At 44.0% G+C, this 14,260-nt stretch overlaps 1 protein-coding gene across 1 annotated transcript in view; it reads right to left on the bottom strand.

Annotated features, from left to right (window-relative positions):
• Nucleotides 1-14,260, bottom strand: part of LOC132979130 (SH3 and multiple ankyrin repeat domains protein 2-like) — a 240,976-nt gene that overhangs the window by 164,828 nt on the left and 61,888 nt on the right. Inside the window, exon 3 of the mRNA XM_061044700.1 lies at nt 997-1,224. Within this exon, the coding sequence (XP_060900683.1) occupies nt 997-1,200 (204 nt within the window). The 5' untranslated portion in view covers nt 1,201-1,224. The remainder of the gene's footprint in view (nt 1-996; nt 1,225-14,260) is intronic.

Here is a 14,260-nt window from a genome sequence, read left to right on the forward strand (position 1 = left end):
AAACATTTTATTTCAAACCTAAATACTCAACATGACTTACAGCAACAAAAATTCACGTTTCATTTATTTTGCCTCAGTAAATTGTAGCCCGTTTCAACATTTAAAGCCGCTCTTCTTAAATGGGATTGGCTTGTTTTTTTGTAATGTTAACGTCATGGGCGGGCCCGTTGAACTGAAGTGCAGGAATACTTATGGGTCTTTTAATACTTCAGGTGGGAAGCAAAAAAAGAAAGGAGAAGAAAAAGAAGGGAGCTGGCTGGAGCATTTGAGCCCAACAAGAACTTTTTTTATTCAGCTCCAAATGCCAATGGCAGCCAGGACAAGGAGGCGAGTGTGATGCTTCTTATTGGGCATGCATTGATTTTATAAAATTAAATTTGGGGGTCTTTTCACTGGGTGCCGAGCCATTTCTGTGGGTGGGCCTGCTTAGCAGCACCAGCTACATAAACAATCTACGGTTCCATCAGAATCAATTTGTCGATCAAATAAAAAGTTTGTTTTTGCAAGTGATCGCCCAGCGCTCAGAAACACACATATCAGGAGTTTCTGTAGCTGGAGTTATGAACACCAAAGTCATCAAAATCAACGCCCATTCTCTCTCCTTCTGCAAATTAAAAGGCACCACTTAGCGCCCCCTACAGGCCTGGAGCACTTACGTTGTGATGATTAGGTTTGCAATGTTGATTTTTTACTTTAGCTTCCTGTGTTTTAATGCATGAGTCTGAACATTTTGCTGCACATTTTGTCAAATTTACCTTCTTAAATTTATTTGTACATATTTGTGAAAAAGGCGTCATATTGGTTCATACTGGTTTGAGCCTTTCCCCTTACTGGCTTTCAAATCAAACCACTACGATTTCTTCTCAAGAGGAAAACAATCAATATGTGAGTCGATGAACAGCCAATCTCTTTCATATTTCATTTACACTCCCACACATGTGCCCCCCCCCCCCCCCCCCCCCCCCCCCCCCCTCCTCATCCCTCTCTGGTACTTACCGTCTGCTGCAGGTCGGGGATGAGGACGCGGACGACCAGCGAGTTTATGTGAATGTCGTCCATGCGGCTCTGCGAGGGCTCGGCCGTGGCCTTTATCGTCTCGTAAATGGTCTCTTCGCGGGAGCTGTCGGACGCACAATCGTCGGAGTAGTCGGAAAAGCTCTGGGCCATCTCATCCTCACTGGAGGTGGGGCTCCGGGGCATACTCAGCAGGCCCGACGGATTCAGCTGGGAACGGAGAAAGAGGGACGAAGGGTCAGACAAGCAAAGTGTTTATTAGAAAGAGTACACTGTAAGAATCCCCTCTGCTCCTTTTAGACACTTTGTCTCTTTGTCTCCTAAGATGCTAAAGTTAGTTCATTAGTGTGTCCACATACATCCTGTGCAGCAGCTCGTTTCAGGAAAACACCCCGAGGACTTCAAGTGACTGCACGTCTTAGAACAGATTCAGCTTCATTAGAGTCCGACTGGATGTGGAATAAAAGTGTGAAAACTGCACCTGCAAACATTCCTACGGTACGACCGAAGACCCCGTGCCCTCTGCTGGGACTGCACTCCATTAAACTGAAGCGTCAACATGATGAATGCATCGGCAAATTAAAGACGGAACACCTCATCGGTCACGTCTCGTGTCCACGCTAGAATTAAGACGTTTAAAATAACCTGAACATCTCATTACTCTGATCTAAAACCTGCAGGGTTTCCTTATCAGAGAGCATTTATTTAGCTCCCATAATTGACTTCATTCATTTACATTCATTTTGCATGCCTGCAGATGTTTGAGCTTAAAGACGGCTAAAAGTCATTTGACCTCCATCATGTGACTTGTTTTAAAAGTGCACGGTGCCGTCGTGGTTACGTCAGAAAAACTGGAAAAGGGGCGCTGGTGGAGCAGTGGTGAGTGCGCGCGGCCCATGTATGGAGGCTGTAGTCCTCCGAGCGGGCGGCCCGGGTTCGAGTCCGGCCTGTGGCTCCTTTCCTACTTCCCCACTCTCTCTCCCTGTGATTTCAGACTCTGTCCACTATCCTATCTCTCCATTAAAGGAACAAAAAGCCCCAAAAATAAATCTTTAAAAAATATAAATATAAAAAAATTTAAAAACCGGAGAAGCCGGGAAGGGTTTTCTGGAACAACTTCACCAACAAACAAGGTGTTTGAAGAGTGAGAGTTCTGAAGAGATGAGATGTGTGGTGCACATGGCGTTCCACTTTTAAGTAGAACACTCTGATCTTTCTTCTGCTGAAGAGGAGACAAGGAGAACAGAAGAAGAAGAGGGTGTGTGTTCATGAAATCCTGAGGGCAGGTCAGGATGTGGGAGAGTTTATTCTCGACCAGGAGCTGCAGCGCTTCATGCCACACATTTCTGCTGCTGTTTGAAACACACCTGGTGCGCACAAACTGTCGGACATGACTCTACAAACTAGAGCTCTCTCTCTGATGTCCTGGTAGGTCTCTAAACCAGAGCTCAGGAAAGTGGGACACAGTTTGTTGTGATCTGATCTTCCCTCCTAATGGACGTGCCGAGGTGACGTCACCGAGCGCTGCGCCCAAGTTGGAAATGTTTTAAGTTCTCAGGTCAAACCAACAGGTGTTGCAGCGATGGAAGCGGGCAAGAGAAGTGGTTCAGATAGAAGTGATTGTACCCGACCTAAAAAGCCTCTGCATGTGTCTAATAAGCTCCACGAGCAGAAACGTGCTCAAACTAGGATCAATATTGGAGATGCTTTTGAAAAATGGAGAGAGGTTAGAACGCAGAAAGGTTTACAGACCCATGCAGAGCCGGATAAACACTGAAGCTTCAGTGTCTACCACATGGCGACCTGAGTGAGCATCGACTCTAGAGAGGAGGGGGCGGGGGAGACAACTCTGTGTAATGTTTTGAATTTGGACTGCAGTATCCATTTTAAACACTAGGGGTCAGAGTTACATATTGTGAGCTGTTACTGTTTTTGCTGCTTCTACAAAATCTAGCGCGCCTCTGGAGACAGATGTACTTGACTTGTTTCAAACTCCAACAACAACAACAACAAAGACTTTTCAATGTGCTGACAGGACTCTTCTTCACTGTGTCGGTATATTTAGACTTTTTATTTACCGGCTTACCAACAAAAAACAACATTCTTTATCATGTTTGCTAAGAGATAGACTGATGGTAATCAAATTAAATCCTATCAGGAGAAAAGAGATTCTGTTCTGATTTCATTTAGAGGAGAGTGAAAAACTGTGTGTGTGTGAGTGTGTGTGTGTGTACAGCATCACTTCCTGCAGAGTGTCGATGACATCACTCAGGGATTTGGGTTCTCTGAGGTGGATGTGAGTCAGTGGTTCTGAGTGCAGAGACCGCCTGCTCACGTAGACTGGAGTGAATAAACTGAAAACACTCAGACATTTTCTGGACTTTTTCTTTATTCTTCACTTTGTGCTGACTCAAACATCATTGGTATTAAAGAAACTAGATGCTTGAATGATTGACAGAAATCATGAGTAGCAAGGTGGTTTAACCCTTTGATCTGCAGGTATTCATATTTTAGCCTGCTGTGATGCCATCTTTATCAAATGCAGCAACCGTGACATAAAACATTGTAAAATTAAATAACACTATACAGGGGGCGCCAGACCTGTGGCTTTTTCCCCGCATGTCCCTCCCCACACTCTCTCCTCGGTTTAAGACTCTACAAGCAGATTTGTGCCTGTGCAAAGAGGGACATAAGATGCATAGTGCAACATCGTCAGCCACTGCACAATGACTCATCATTTTTAAATTCAGTCATTTTTCCTCTTCTGCTTAGTCAGCGTCAGGTCACAATGGCAAAAGGCTCAATGAGATGATCAAGGCGTCCGTTTCAAAGCAACATTTTACAGCTCCTCCTGTGAGAGCCCAATGTGTTCCCAGGACAATTAAATCCTTAGTAGAGGGTCAGGTCAGATCCGGTGTCTGGGCAGGGTGGTTCCGGCATCTGATTACAATGCTTCCTGGACGCCTCCCTTTGGTGGTTTTCTGCACACGTCCAGCTGGGAGTAGACCCAGAGTTCGCTGGAGGGATTATATATCCCGTCTGGCCTTGGATCGCCTCAGAATCCCCCAGGAGGAGCTGGAAAACGTTGCTAAGGAGACTGCTGACTTACTTCACCTGCTGCCACCACGACCCGACCTCGGATAAGTTGAAGAAAATGGATGGGTGGATGGATGGATTTTGGGTCACCCCTTGAGTCTCCTTTAGTTTGACATCAAAAAAAAAGGGAGGTTTCTTCTCTTGTTGTGACTGGTCAACACCTTTCAGTCAACAAACCCTGGTTTCACAGCTGGCTCCGTTGTTTGGATAAACTGGTATTTCTGACGGACTGGCTGCATCACAATCGACACGATCATCTAATATCTTCAGAAATTAACGAGGAGAGCTGTAACATTCTTCACTTTTCAGGAAAATAACTCCAAAGTGTTCGGTTTGATAAAGAAGAAGCTTTAAGACTCATAAAATCCATCAGCGAGCAGGTGAGGCATTTTCCAGCTGCAGGGCGGTTTGAAATGTTCCAGGTGTGTGTGCAGCATCTGTGACTCTCACCCCCACACCCCACCCCCCATCGACACACACACCTGGACACGGCTGAGGAACATGTTTCTGATAACAAGAGGTAAAGGTCTCCATTTCCATCCGCTCTCAGGGAGACGGAGAGATGTTCTTTTCCTCGGATTCACTGATCTGTTTCCTCATGACAACATTGTTTTCACATCACTTCTGGTTTTATTGGAGCTTTTATGCAGGTTTTCCACGTTGGAGGACTTCCTTCTGTAATTTCTATAATGTTCTCGCCCCCTCTTAAATCAGCATGTGGCCAATTTAAAACCCCTCGGTCAGTACTACGGTGGATTATGTGACAGGTGTGTGCTAAAAGATACAGCATATTATTTTTAGTTTTTAAAACACAAACGAGGCGTCACCTGCGAGTTCGTTCAGGCAGTCAACTCGAGCTGCACTGACTTCACACCTGACGACACCTCCTTTAAATTAGCGCTCTATTTAAGCTCCAAGATCTCCAGTCTCTCCTTCATTGCCAGCTCTGACCTGCACAAGTTCTGCACCCTCGCTCAGCCCGCACCACCACCTCACTGGGGGGTTTGGAAGTTGACAAACTGAAGTGTGGTGCTTTTATTTTGAAGGTGGACAAACTGAAGTGTGGTGCCTTTAATTTGAAGGTGGACAAACTGAAGTGTGGTGCTTTTATTTTGAAGGTGGACTAACAGAAGTGTGGTGCTTTTATTTTGAAGGTGGACTAACAGAAGTGTGGTGCTTTTATTTTGAAGGTGGACAAACTGAAGTGTGGTGCTTTTATTTTGAAGGTGGACAAACTGAAGTGTGATGCTTTTATTTTGAAGGTGGACAAACTGAAGTGTGGTGCTTTTATTTTGAAGGTGGACAAACTGAAGTGTGGTGCTTTTATTTTGAAGGTGGACAAACTGAAGTGTGGTGCTTTTATTTTGAAGGTGGACAAACTGAAGTGTGATGCTTTGTATTGAGCTGTTGACTCAAATCTCAACACTCAGAGGCTCGTCGATAAACGGCTCGCAGTGAGCTGAATGAAGTTTTACTCTGGTGTTGACAAAGGTCAAAGGTCAACATTTCACTCATGATGTGGATATTAATAATGCACCTTTACCTCCACTTTGTAAAACATGCTGATGAGCTCTGTTGAGTGAGAGAAGAGAGTGTCAGTTCCTTGCAGAGTCGTGTTTACATGGACGGGACGGCCGGCTCCTCCCCTTGTGTATAAAAGCTGTTTTAGTCAAGGACTAGAGAGAAGAAGAAGAACATACTCACTGATTATTTGGATGTTAGTAAGAGTTTTTAGATCACGCTCATTCTGTGTCAGTTTACATGCAACGTGAAGCTACGAGCTAACTAAAGAGCGCTAACATTAGCATGCTAACACAACAACGCAGGACACAGCTCGAACCAAGGACAGTTTTTTCTGCCACTTGCAGCTAAGTGCTTAATTATGGTGCATTCTAATTAATAACTCCTTCATGTGAACGTGAGTGGAGGGTGGTTGGAGGTGTGTCTCTGGAGGAGAGCGGAGGCTTCAGTATGGAGGAGGTGTGGCCAAACAGCAGTTTGTTTTGGTTTCATGCTGGACCTCAAGGGCGCCATCTACTGGAACAGAAAGTCACACATTCTTCCTTTAAAGAAAATATAAATGTTTCTTGAGTTGTTTTTGTAGTCGAAGCAGGAACAAATGAATTTTACTGTCACCCTTAAAAAAACATACCCACACTCTATAACACCACAATAATTAACCACACACACACACACAAACACACACTCTGATAAACAGGCTGTGATTATCAGCGCTGCTGTGAGATTGTCGGAGGAAACATGTTAATGAGACACGGTCCTCTCTCACTCACGCTGAACTTTCTCTGCTCCGTCTGCAGCATGAATCCTAATCCCGCGTCTCACCGGAGGCTGAAGAAGACGATCACGAACTCAAATGAATCCTGCTCGTTACACACGGCGATGATTATCAGCTGATTAGCATGCTAATACATTCACGGCCAATTCATTTCAGATGACATCACCAAACAAACACGCCTGAGGAGATGTGACTGCACAAGGCGTTAATGGTGATCGTTTAGTCTGTCAGTGTTTGCATTTTAACTATTTGATTAAAGGCCGGCTCAGACACAGACAGAGCAGTGCGTCGCTCTCTCTCTCACTCGTATTAAAAGTCACTGTAGATCGCCCATGAATACGTCTAAATGCAGCCTGGTTTCATCTGGACTTGTCAGTGAAACTTTGTCTTTTTCAGTGTTTTTGAACATATATTTGGGTAACCTGAGTGAATGAGAAATAAACCCATCCAGTCCTTTGTTTGTGGTCTGCATAAGTCTTACAACACAGAGAGAAATGCTCCTTTTCAAATGTGCTCTCCTTGTGATGTCACAGTGGGATTCTAGTAAAAAAAAAAAAAATCCCCTCCCCTCCCCCTGATATCTCCACCCATGGACTCCACCCCCAGCCTAGAACAAAACTTTTGCACAGGTCGGCAATTTTTATTCTCGCTACAGAGGAGTGATGTCTACGGGGAAAACTCAGGAGGGGCTCATTGCATTTAAAGAGACACACACACCAAAACGGAGCGTTCTGAGAGAGCTGGTTTATACAGGGTCACAAACCTCCTCTGGTGCTTGATTCATGTTATATTTTGACCAAAGCACAGCACAGATGTTTCATTTAGACCACAGGGGACTCTTTGAAAAGGTGGAAAAGGGGGATAATATGTCCTCTTTAAATCTTTCACCTCTCTTTCGGGTTAAATTTTATTTCATGGAAGGAAAAGATGTCACCATTAAGACTTTCATGTCATGTCTGATGCAATCTCACCGCTCAGGCTGACTGTGAGGTCTGATGACATTCACGCTGCAGACTGACGGACAGTTTTCAGCAGATTGCACCATTCCACAAACTTCCACACATCGTCCTCATTAACCTCATTCAGGTGGCATCTGCAAGCTTTCTAAAGGAAGACACCTTAAAAGAGCTTCTCCCAGCTGAAAGGACCGCGCTGGCTCGGAGTGCCGGCACTTTCTGCGGGCTGCTGCTTTTTACGAGTAAACGCTGTGAACGAGTGAGAGTGTGTGTGTGTGTGTGTGTGTGTGTGTCTGTGTGAGAGACGCAGAGAGGAGGAGAGGGAGTATGTGACTGGTTCTTTTGTTGGCTTTTATCACCTATACTTTAACACACACACACACACACACACACACACACACACACAGAGCGGTGTCCACTGTAACAGCGCTGATTTTCGTCGTCCCCGGATTGACTTTTCTTCACATCAGTCCCCCGTCTCATTCAGCGGTGTAAAGATGAAAAGACTTTCTTGGAGAGTTTCTTTCCAAGTCTTTAGGTACCTACAAAGAGTGTGCAGAGTTCACTTTGGAACACGATCATTTTCTTTAATTTGCATGAGATGTGAAAGTGTGTGTGTGTGTGTGTGTGTGTGTGTGTGTGTGTGTGTTTGCATGTGTGTGTGTGTGTGTGTGTTTGCAAGGACAGAGCAGGAAGAAGAGGGAGAGAGAAGTCAGACTTTCTCTGGTATAAATGTCTTTGCCAGAAACAAACTGAAGGGTATGTTCAGGGGCGTGTCCTTTGAAATCTGATTGGCCACTCCAGATGCCATCCCAAAATCAAAATCAGAGGCGGGACTTTAAATCACCTATTCTGGATGTTTTCAAGGACAGAGGAGAACTACAAGATCACATGAGAACTACAAGATCACATGAGAACAACAAGATCATAAGAGAACTACAAGATCACATGAGAACTACAAGATCACATGAGAACTACAAGATCACAGGAGAACTACAAGATCACAGGAGAACTACAAGATCATAAGAGATCTACAAGATCACATGAGAACTACAAGATCACATGAGAACAACAAGATCATAAGAGAACTACAAGATCACATGAGAACTACAAGATCACATGAGAACAACAAGATCATAAGAGAACTACAAGATCATAAGAGAACTACAAGATCAAGGGAGAACTACAAGATCACAGGAGAACTACAAGATCACAAGAGAACTACAAGATCACAAGAGAACTACAAGATCAAGGGAGAACTACAAGATCACAGGAGAACTACAAGATCACATGAGAACAACAAGATCATAAGAGAACTACAAGATCACATGAGAACTACAATATCACAGGAGAACTACAAGATCAAGGGAGAACTACAAGATCACAGGAGAACTACAAGATCACAAGAGAACTACAAGATCACAAGAGAACTACAAGATCAAGGGAGAACTACAAGATCACAGGAGAACTACAAGATCACATGAGAACAACAAGATCATAAGAGAACTACAAGATCACATGAGAACTACAAGATCACACGAGAACTGCAAGATTAGATTAGATAAGAAAACTTTATTGATCCCCAGCGGGGAAACTCATTTGTCACCAGGTCAGTTCATACACATAACAAACAATATTGACAGTACATCACAGTACACAACAAGTAAATAAGTAACAAACAACACTGAAACCATTTGAATAATCATGTACAGCCATGAGTCAGAAACACAACTAAAAATGTTCATTAAAATACCGGACTGCTGCAGGAACAAAGGACCACCTGAGCCGTTCAGTGGAACATTGTGGCATCACTAGTCGCTCACTGAAGGAGCTTCGGAGTTAAAAACACCGTGTAAAGGATCGCCTTCAAAGATCAAAACAGTTTTAAGTTTGGTCCTCATTCTCTTATCAACAATGATCTCAAGCGAGTCTGGGCCAATGCCAATCACAGAGCCAGCTTTTTTAATGAGCTTATTGATCCTGTTTTTATCATCCACACAGATGCTGCCACCCCAACACAGCACAGCATAAAAGAGGACACTAGCCAAGATTCCCTGGTAAAAGACATAAAGAAGAGTCTTGTTAATTTCAAAGGATCTCAGCTTCCTTAAGAAGTCCTGACTGTGCCTTCTTGAAAACAGCATCAGTATTCTTTTTCCAGTTCAATTTACTGTCCAGGAAGACACCACAGCGCTGACGGACCGCGGCGTGCACAGAGTTCATCTCTAAGTTTGCATCCATCGATCCGTCCATACAAAGAACGTGACAAAGATGAAGATGATGTGTTAGGTTGAATATCGTTTCTATTTCTTGTGTAGAAGAAGAAGAGGATGTCTGTGCATCACTGCTTTCATTTCCACTCTGATTACGAGTTCAGAGATTCTCTGTGTTAGAAACGAGAGGGCAGAAGGAAAGACGTTTATGGGGTTCGCCGTCTGTAAAGGTCAATCAGAAGATGACAGATGAGCGGCGGGTTTGTTCATTCACGAGAAAATGTGTGTGATGCTCGACGTCGTCCGTGTCAGCGTGATGACGGAGTGTGAAGCTGTGTGAGTTTGATTGATGTACTATGTGTGTGTGTGTGTGTGTGTTTATATGTGTGTGTGTGTGTGTGTGTGTGTGTTTATATGTGTGTCTGTGTGTGTGTGTGTGTAAGTGTGTGTGTTTATATGTGTGTGTGTGTGTGTGTGTGTGCGTGTTTATGTGTGTGTGTGTATGTGTGTGTATGCGTGTGTGTGTGTATGTGTGTATGCGTGTGTGTGTGTATGTGTGTGTGTGTGTGTGTGTGTGTATGTGTGTGTATGTGTGTGTGTGTATGTATGTGTGTGTATGCGTGTGTGTGTGTGTGTGTATGTGTGTATGCGTGTGTGTGTGTATGTGTGTGTGTGTGTGTATGTGTGTGTATGCGTGTGTGTGTGTATGTGTGTGTGTGTGTGTGTGTGTATGTGTGTGTATGTGTGTGTATGTGTGTATGCGTGTGTGTGTGTGTGTGTGTGTGTGTGTGTGTGTGTGTGTGTGTGTGTGTGTGTGTGTGTGTGTGTGTCTGTTAATGAATGATGGATCAATGGCGGGTGTCAAAGTGTCAAACAGCTTTGATGGATGTATCTTCTCTCTCACAACAGAAAACCTCGTTAAAAAGAAACGATGAAAAGTGTTTTCCTGGCCGTTAATATCTGAGCCATCTGTTTGCATGACAACAGAGAGTTTCAACGTACAGCAGTGTGACCCAGATCTGCCAGACTCTGGTCCTGTTAGCGTATGCGTACAGTGAGTCATTCCTTTAGGTAGAAACTCTCCGTTATATTACAGTCTTCAAACACAACAAACCGACTGTAAGTAATGTTTATTTTCAATCGAGCTCTCGTTCCTGTGTCGACTCTGTTTGTCCTGGTTGCTGGTATCAGTCTTTTCCCCAAAGTGTCCACAATCAGGTGAGTCACATGAAGATATTACCGGTGTTTCCCCTAGTTTTACATCATTGGGGGGGTGGGGACAAGCCGACATGCCGACACGGCGACACAACGACACAAACACTTGAAGGAGTCTTGGTGTTCATGTGTTACTTTTAATGACAGCTGTCCTTTTCTATCGGAAAGGTATCCTTACATGACTTCTTTCCCTGATTTTCGACTCTATCCACTATCCTATCCCTACAATAAAGGCACAAAAAGCCCCAAAATAAATCTTAAAAAAAACAAACCCCCCCCCAATATAATGGTAGGGGAAACACTGATTTCAATAAACCTGGAGAAATGTGAAAGCGCAGAGACGTCAGAGACACATCTCACCCGATGAACGTCCCCTTGGGGGGGGGACACAGCTCAGGTAGTGCGCTGCTTCGGTATTTGAGAAAACTGTCATCCCAGCCACCACCATCGGACTGTGTCCTCCTCACAACCACCGCCGTCCTCATTCATGCACGGCCTGCTCCGACCTCCACCTCAGCGGCGAGGAAGTGTGGACAACAGGAACGTGAGGAATACAAAGGAGAACTCCTTCCTGCATACTATCCCAAATGCTCTTTTGAGGTTGAGGTTGAAGGCGCTTTGAGAAGTTGAAGCAGTCGAAAGAATTCAATTGAAATTCAACTGACGTCCAATTTTTCATCAAATATTGACATTTCAGGACGCTGGCTTAAGTCCTTGAGAGCGGGCGGCCAAAGTTTGAATCCCCTCTCGCTCTCTCTTTCTCTCTCTCACAGGAGATCATATCTTATCAAGGGTGACTCTTTATTTTGAGGCTTCTCGCCTTTTTCCAATCTGTATGTTGTCAAAACAAAGTGCTTTAAACCGTCCAATCAAAGCCCTCTTATTACTGAGTTTATGCATATTTGTTTTTAGACACTGGGTGATTAATTAGCATTAATTATAATCCTGTGACTGAAAGGAAATGACAGAGAAGGAAAATGTGCCTTCAAGTATTACCTCCAGGCGTTTTACATCCTTGAAAGGTTGTGTTGTTGTTGTTGTCTAAAGGTTACCACGGCAACCTTTTAACCCTCCCAACAGAAGAGGAAGGGGTTCAACATTCATCACCTAGCAACAGAGGAGGAGGGCGGAGGAGGTGATTATCTCCAGTTTTTTTTGAAGAGTTTCCAGGACTTCCCGGGTCATTCCGGGACACGGCGTTGTTCTGTTGTTTCTATGGAGAAGTGAAAGTTGAACCGACGGATGTAAAAGGACGTTTAATGAGCACTTTAAAATCACCGCGGTCAGGTCCAGAACGTGCTGCTCCACCCCACACAAAACACACCGAGGGTTTGAGAGGATTCAAAGGAAGCTGGACCACTAAAGACTGAGTGTGTCATAAAGCAGCATGGCTGTCCCGTCCTTTTTACAACACACTACAAGTCTGACTCATATTCCACATGATTAAAGACAACGATTAACCAATTCACCAATTCACCGATGATCTTTTAACATCATACAAAACATCCAAATGTCCACGATGACTTCACTTTTTAATTTTAATTTTAATTTGTTAAGATTTATTTAACTGGGCTTTTATGCTTTCATTTTGATAGGACAATGGATACAGTAGGACATCGAGGATAGAGATAGAGAGAGAAAGAGAGAGAGATAGAGAGAGAGAGAGAGATAGAGAGAGAGAGAGAGAGAGAGAGAGAGAGAGAGAGGGAAATAACAGGTGGGAAAGGAGTCTAACTGCCAATGTCCACATACTCCACTCTAGGCAATCGTGTTTCCATCCAGAGACACGCCGCGGTCTGTCTCTGGAGCGTGCCAGCAGCGCCACTATGCTCAGATCCGTTTCAAATACGCTGTGAGTCTATTTTCGATGGAGTACGCTGCAAGCAAGCTGGACAGAATAGAGAGACCGGGACAGGAAGTCAGACAAGGAAACGCACAGATCCGGTCCATTTCAAAATAAAAAACAATATACGGACTCACGATCTTATATTCCATCACTTTATCAACATAACAACAAAACAGGCACCAAATAAAAAACAAATCATCCTCAGAAAGATTAAGCAACATGTTGTTTGCACGTTGTTCTCTTTATTCCCACGTGATCTTGTAGTTCTCCTGAGGTCTTGTAGTTCTCCCATGATCTTGTAGTTCTCCCATGATCTTGTAGTTCTCATGTGATCTTGTAGTTCTCTTGTGATCTTGTAGTTCTCATGTGTGATCTTGTAGTTCTCCTGAGGTCTTGTAGTTCTCATGTGATATTGTAGTTCTCTTGTGATCTTGTAGTTCTCATGTGTGATCTTGTAGTTCTCCTGAGGTCTTGTAGTTCTCTTGTGATCTTGTAGTTCTCCTGAGGTCTTGTAGTTCTCTTGTGATCTTGTAGTTCTCTTGTGATCTTGTAGTTCTCTTGTGATCTTGTAGTTCTCATGTGGTCTTGTAGTTCTCTTGTGATCTTTAGTTCTCTTGTGATCTTGTAGTTCTCCTGTGATCTTGTAGTTCTCCTGTGATCTTGTAGTTCTCATGTGATCTTGTAGTTCTCCTGAGGTCTTGTAGTTCTCTTGTGATCTTGTAGTTCTCTTGTGATCTTGTAGTTCTCCTGTGATCTTGTAGTTCTCATGTGGTCTTGTAGTTCTCCTGTAATCTTGTAGTTCTCATGTGTGATCTTGTAGTTCTCCTGTGATCTTGTAGTTCTCTTGTGATCTTGTAGTTCTCCTGTAATCTTGTAGTTCTCATGTGTGATCTTGTAGTTCTCCTGTGATCTTGTAGTTCTCATGTGGTCTTGTAGTTCTCTTGTGATCTTGTAGTTCTCCTGTGATCTTGTAGTTCTCTTGTGATCTTGTAGTTCTCCTGTGATCTTGTAGTTCTCTTGTGATCTTGTAGTTCTCCTGTGATCTTGTAATTCTCTTATGATCTTGTAGTTCTCTTATGATCTTGTAGTTCTCCTGTGATCTTGTAGTTCTCGTGTGATCTTGTAGTTCTCTTATGATCTTGTAGTTCTCTTGTGATCTTGTAGTTGTCATGTGATGTGTGTACAGCTGCTCATGGCTGCGCTCACGCTCCAGAAATGGATCTACCGGTGCAGTGTGCACGCTGTCAGATGGATCGAGCATGCACAGATTACGTGGAAATTGGCAGTAAGGTCGGACTTGAACCCGTGCCGCCCGCTAGGAGGACTTGCAGCCTCTGAACACGGGGTGTGACCTAACCTCTAGGCCATCAGCGCCCTCACCAGCCTTCGTATTCATCCTGATGAAAAACACTCACAGCACTCTGAAGCCTGAGGACTGCAGTGAAATACCCTGGAGACAACGCCACATCGGCATGACAACCACCGGGGAAAATAATGATATATTGTAATCCATTTTTAATAAGCGCTTCAATGAGGACTTTTTAATTAGTAGGACATATCCTGATTGATCAGCAGCCGTGCAGCACGTCGGCCCCCGAGTGTCACGCCGACGAGAGAACAATAG

Source organism: Labrus mixtus, chromosome 1 (genome assembly GCF_963584025.1).
Source record: "Labrus mixtus chromosome 1, fLabMix1.1, whole genome shotgun sequence".
NCBI classification, from domain to species: domain Eukaryota; kingdom Metazoa; phylum Chordata; class Actinopteri; order Labriformes; family Labridae; genus Labrus; species Labrus mixtus.